The 4,593-nt window shown below is 50.2% G+C and overlaps 2 protein-coding genes across 2 annotated transcripts in view; both read right to left on the bottom strand.

Moving 5' to 3' along the window:
- Positions 1-1,019, bottom strand: part of ADAMTS14 (ADAM metallopeptidase with thrombospondin type 1 motif, 14) — a gene marked incomplete at its 3' end in the record, with an annotated part of 31,758 nt that extends 30,739 nt beyond the window's left edge. Inside the window, exons 1-2 of the mRNA XM_009890937.1 lie at positions 956-1,019; positions 620-714 (exon numbers count right to left, since the gene is read on the bottom strand). Of these exons, the coding sequence (XP_009889239.1) occupies positions 620-714; positions 956-1,019 (159 nt within the window). The remainder of the gene's footprint in view (positions 1-619; positions 715-955) is intronic.
- Positions 1,019-4,593, bottom strand: part of PALD1 (phosphatase domain containing, paladin 1) — a 35,723-nt gene continuing 32,148 nt past the window's right edge. The window contains exon 20 of the mRNA XM_009890936.1: positions 1,019-1,145. Within this exon, the coding sequence (XP_009889238.1) occupies positions 1,019-1,145 (127 nt within the window). The remainder of the gene's footprint in view (positions 1,146-4,593) is intronic.

Genomic DNA, 4,593 nt, shown 5'->3' with positions numbered 1-4,593 from the left:
AAAAAAAATAAAAATAAAAATAAAAAATAAAAAAGTAAAAAAGTAAAAAAAGTAAAAATAAAAAAGTAAAAAAGTAAAAACAAGTAAAAATAAAAAATAAAGTAAAAATATAAAATAAAAATAAAATAAAATAAAATAATTAAAGAAATAAAAAAACCCAACCCCAAAACCACCACTGCAATAGGCATGCACAGACCTGCTGGGTCTCAAAAAGGAGCAGCTCGGGTTGGATTTCAGCACGTCGTCGGGAGGGCTGTAACCGTAGGGAGGCAGCAAGAGAGGCCAGACGCCACCCAAAAAGCCCCAGCGAGCTTTTTCCCCTCGGGCTCTCGCTAAGAGACCCATCCCATCCTCCACGACCAATTCGCCATGTGCTCCCCCACCACTCCCCCCCCAATTTTATTTGGTTTAATAAGAGCAAATCAAATGAAATCCGGCCAGGCGGGACTATCCTTACTGATATTGCTCACGTGAGATGCTGTCTGCAGCTCTCGGTGAAGGTAATTCCCCAACTGGAAAACGGCCCTTTGAAGACAAATTCCAGTGGAAAGAGGGAAAATATACTACTTTTTACTTCTTTTTTTTTTTTTTCTTCTTTTAAGGAAAACACCAAACTCACTCCTGCCAGCTCGCAGAGGGTGAAGGCTCTTTTCCAGCTCTCCCCAGGCTGGATGGGAGAGAGGAACTGGCCACACTGGTCCAGCGCCAGCCTTGCTAACGGCGGAAACACCCACACCCCAAAAAAGCACCCCGGGTAAGCGACTCCTCCGTCACCGCTGGGTAAAAAGCTCCAACTCCCACCGGAATTCCGGAAATTCTGACACTTCGGTGCAGCCGAAACGTGGAAATATTAATAAACTCCGCTTCCCTCAGCCAGAGAAGCAAACAGCGCCGAGGAGGGGGCGAGGGCAGGGGGGGGGAACCCAGCTACGTGCACGGTATGTGTTTTTCCTACCCGATTCGCACTTAATTTGGACAAAAAGTGCCAGAAAGTCGGGCTGGGTGAACGCCGAGGGCATCACGGGGGGATATCTGTGGAGGGATGCGTCTCCCCCGCACGGACCTGGACCGCACGTGGCAGCAGCGCCGGCGCGGGTGGCAGCGAGGCACGGTCCAGAGATGCTCCGCGGCCGGTTTTCACCTCACTGCCAAAAAATTAGGATTATCACATGGGCGAAAAGCCCTCAGACCCACCTAAAAACCGAACCAGCTGAGGACAGCGGGATGTACGTACCCAAAGGGACATCTCACCCTCTGGGCCAGGCACCTTTTTTTTCCCGCCGGCTCTACGGTTTGCGGGACGTTGGCGTTGGGAGCAAATAACCCCCAGAAACATCTGCGGGGGGAAAAGTCAACCATGGAAAGCAAATACAGATGATAACTCTTCACCCATCTCTGCAACCCGGCAAAGCACGAAGGAAGCGAGGGCAACCACCCGCTGCGAAAGCCGGCGTGGAAAGATGCCTTCACGAGAAAGGCGTCCGCCGGGAGAGATTTCTGACTAATGCTACTCTACCCGTTAGGAATTTGGTGGCTTGGATCAGCTTGGGAATTATGTTAGGGATGGCAGCATCTTCCCACCATGGTATGAGACACCCTTGCAAAAAAAAAAAAAAAAACAAAAAAAACCCACCCAAAAAGCGCGCCAGATTTTCACACGTGGATGCCTGCAGCAAATCACAGCGCGTGGAAGGTGCCACGGGTTTGGCATCCATGAAGAAAAAAAACAATCAGCTCGCTCACGCAGCTAAATATGGGTTTAGGAAAGACCGAATGTGTACTCTCTTTTTCAAGAACTGAGGTTTTTTGGCTCCTCCCCTCATCTCATTATTTATAACCTCAGTCTCCGTTTATACACAGCGCAATCTCTTTGTGTACACAGCCGTCATCCGCAGCATCCCACAACGCTTCCTCCGACCAGAAACCAGCGGCCAAGAGCGGTCCTGCGCCTCCCACGCACGCTGTACCGGGACCCAAAAGCCGCCGTCCCCTTCCGAACCTGGTGGATAACCTCCGGCAAAAGTCCGCAGCAATTCCAGGGGTACGTGCGGTTATCGACGAGCAACAAAGTCACCTACAGCCGGTGGTGCTCCCCGGGTTGGGTTAGTCCCGATGTATCACGACATTAACAACCGTCCCGACCGCGTACATCCCTCCCGGATGCTCTGCTGGGGTCATGTCGGAGGTACAGCGCGGTCACAAACACCATCCTCCCATCCCATCCACCCCCCTCACCGCACGCCGGTGCCGTTTCTCGCTCCGTTTGCTAAATCAAGCTCTTTTCACTGTGGTTTTTTTTTTTTTTTTGGGGGGGGGAGGCAGGGGAGCATCTTCTTGGTGTCACAACTCCTCCAAAGGGGACAAGACCCTGAGCAGATAGAAGCTGTCAGACTAATTGAAGCCAGAGGAACCGTACAGCAAATCCACACCGGCCAGAAAAACCCACAAGAGAGAGAAACCAACTGCTACGTTGGCCGTACCGCAAAATCCTCTTCACCCGGGGGGTGGAGGGGGAGCAGAGCCCCCGCTCGGGCTCTGTCCTCCTGACCTCTTCCCCCAGCCTGCCACGGCCACATCTGCTTCACCAGATGATGGGAAATTGCTGCTTGAGGCCAGGGCATTTATTTGTTGGCCACGGAGCAATAAATACATTGCAGGAAGAAAAAGAAAAAAAAGGAAAAAAAAAAAGAAAAACAGTGATATTTTTTTTTTTTCTCTTCCCTAGTGCTGCTGGAGCTCCACACGAAGAAATAAAACATCTGTGAGACAACACATCAAGCCACGACGCTAACGAAACAGAAACGAAGGTAAAAAGGGATGAAGCAAGCGCCCCGAGCTGCCAATCCTGGGTGGAAGAGCCACCTCCTTCCTTTAGATGAAGCTTCAAAGAGTGGGCTTGGGGGTACCACGGATGGGAAGACAGGTATGGCTGGATAAATCCACGCGCAAAAGCATCCTGCGGTACAAGCGCCACCCTAAAGCGGCACGGCCGCCGCAACCCGTGGCCGAGGGACGGCTGGAAGAAGGGCAAAAATGATATAAAAATGATAATAAGGCCAACCGCCGCCCGAGAAGGGGCGCAAGGGGCTGAGATGGGAGAACCTGGGGCTAGAGCCTCGAAAAGGCTGGAAAAGTCAAACTAACGCCTGGAAAAGTCAAACTAACTCCTACAAAGTCAAACTAACTCCTACAAAAGTCAAATGAATGCCTACAAAAGTTAAACTAAAGCCTACAAAAGTCAAACTAAAGCCTACTTGAGATGGAGCCTAACAGTAGAGTGGGAGGAGAAACCCCCCAAAACCATCCTCGCGGCTTCCCGGCCGTGCCGACCGCTTCCAGCATCCCTTCGCTCGTGATGCCAAGGGGAATTATACCCGCCAAACGCAACCTGCACACTGGAAAAAAAAAAAAACCAACAACCAGCTTTTCCTTCCAGGCGCAGCAGCGCTAGTTGCTCGCTGGACTTCTAGGAAATACCTTTAAAAGCTTTCAAGCCTGCCCGAATTCGCCAGCCCCGGCGCGCTCCGTGTCACGGAGGCATTTCTGCAAATTCACAGCTTCATCCCATTCCAAACAAGATGCTGCAACAGGTGTGGATTACGTGCTAAAATTGCTGGCAAAAAAAAAAACCCACCAAACTACTATATTTAGGCGAAATGTATATTTCTAGCTGGTGCTGCTCTATCATTTCTGCTCGTATAGTAACACCAGGCGCTGTATAAAAAGAAAGGAATGCCAAATTGTTTGTGCTAGCAGCCAAAAATGACTAAGGAACTCCCAGAATAAAATAACCCCCCAAAAAAAAAATTTTTTTTTTTTTTAAAGAAAAGCAAAATAAGACGTTTATTCTAACCCAGGAGTAATGAAAGCGGTACCAGGAGAAAACAGCAGACGCTGGCACCTAAAACAAGAATTAAATTGGCTCAAAGGGAATTTGAAGGGCGATGGGCCAAAGGTATTAAAAAAAAAAACAACAAAACAAAAACCAAAGAAACGATCCCTCAAGTGTATCAAAGGTAGGAAACCCACGGGCAGACCAAACGCCAGGGCTAAGGAGCCATTTAAGTAATTAAAGCGCTGCGGCGGTAAGTTACGGATGCTGAACTGCCCTCACCCTGCACCCAAAAAGCCCAAAGGCTCTGAGCACGTCAGCTATTAGGAAAACAAAAAAAAAAAGAGGTCCTCCCCCAAAAAGATGCTTAGTGAGAGCAAGACAGCACGCTAACAGTGATTTTGGGGGATGCTGGAGCTCACGTAGCCCTATTTAAGAGGTGGGACATGCAGAGAGAAAGTTCTTGAAGTGGTCCCAAGGTAAAAAAAAGGGGGAGCGAGGATGCAGCAGCATCACCGGCAGCGTGGGTACCCGTCCCGGAGGTCCGCAGACATAACAGCATCTGGCACGGTCCACCTCTGGACAAGGGACAGCACAGGCATGGGACAGACTGTTTTCAACCCCGTTAAATCAATATCGCTGCGCATACAGCCGAGGGACGGAGCGCTCGCACGTGTAGTGCCCTGCGTACACCCGAGCCACGCCGGGGAAAGGGAACCCGCAGCAGCCAGCCGGCAAAAGGGGGAGACGGGCGGCGCAGA

This window comes from Charadrius vociferus, unplaced genomic scaffold, assembly GCF_000708025.1.
Source record: "Charadrius vociferus isolate BGI_N301 unplaced genomic scaffold, ASM70802v2 scaffold1528, whole genome shotgun sequence".
Classification (NCBI taxonomy): Eukaryota; Metazoa; Chordata; class Aves; order Charadriiformes; family Charadriidae; genus Charadrius; species Charadrius vociferus.
This window is presented reverse-complemented; position numbering and strand designations above follow the sequence as displayed.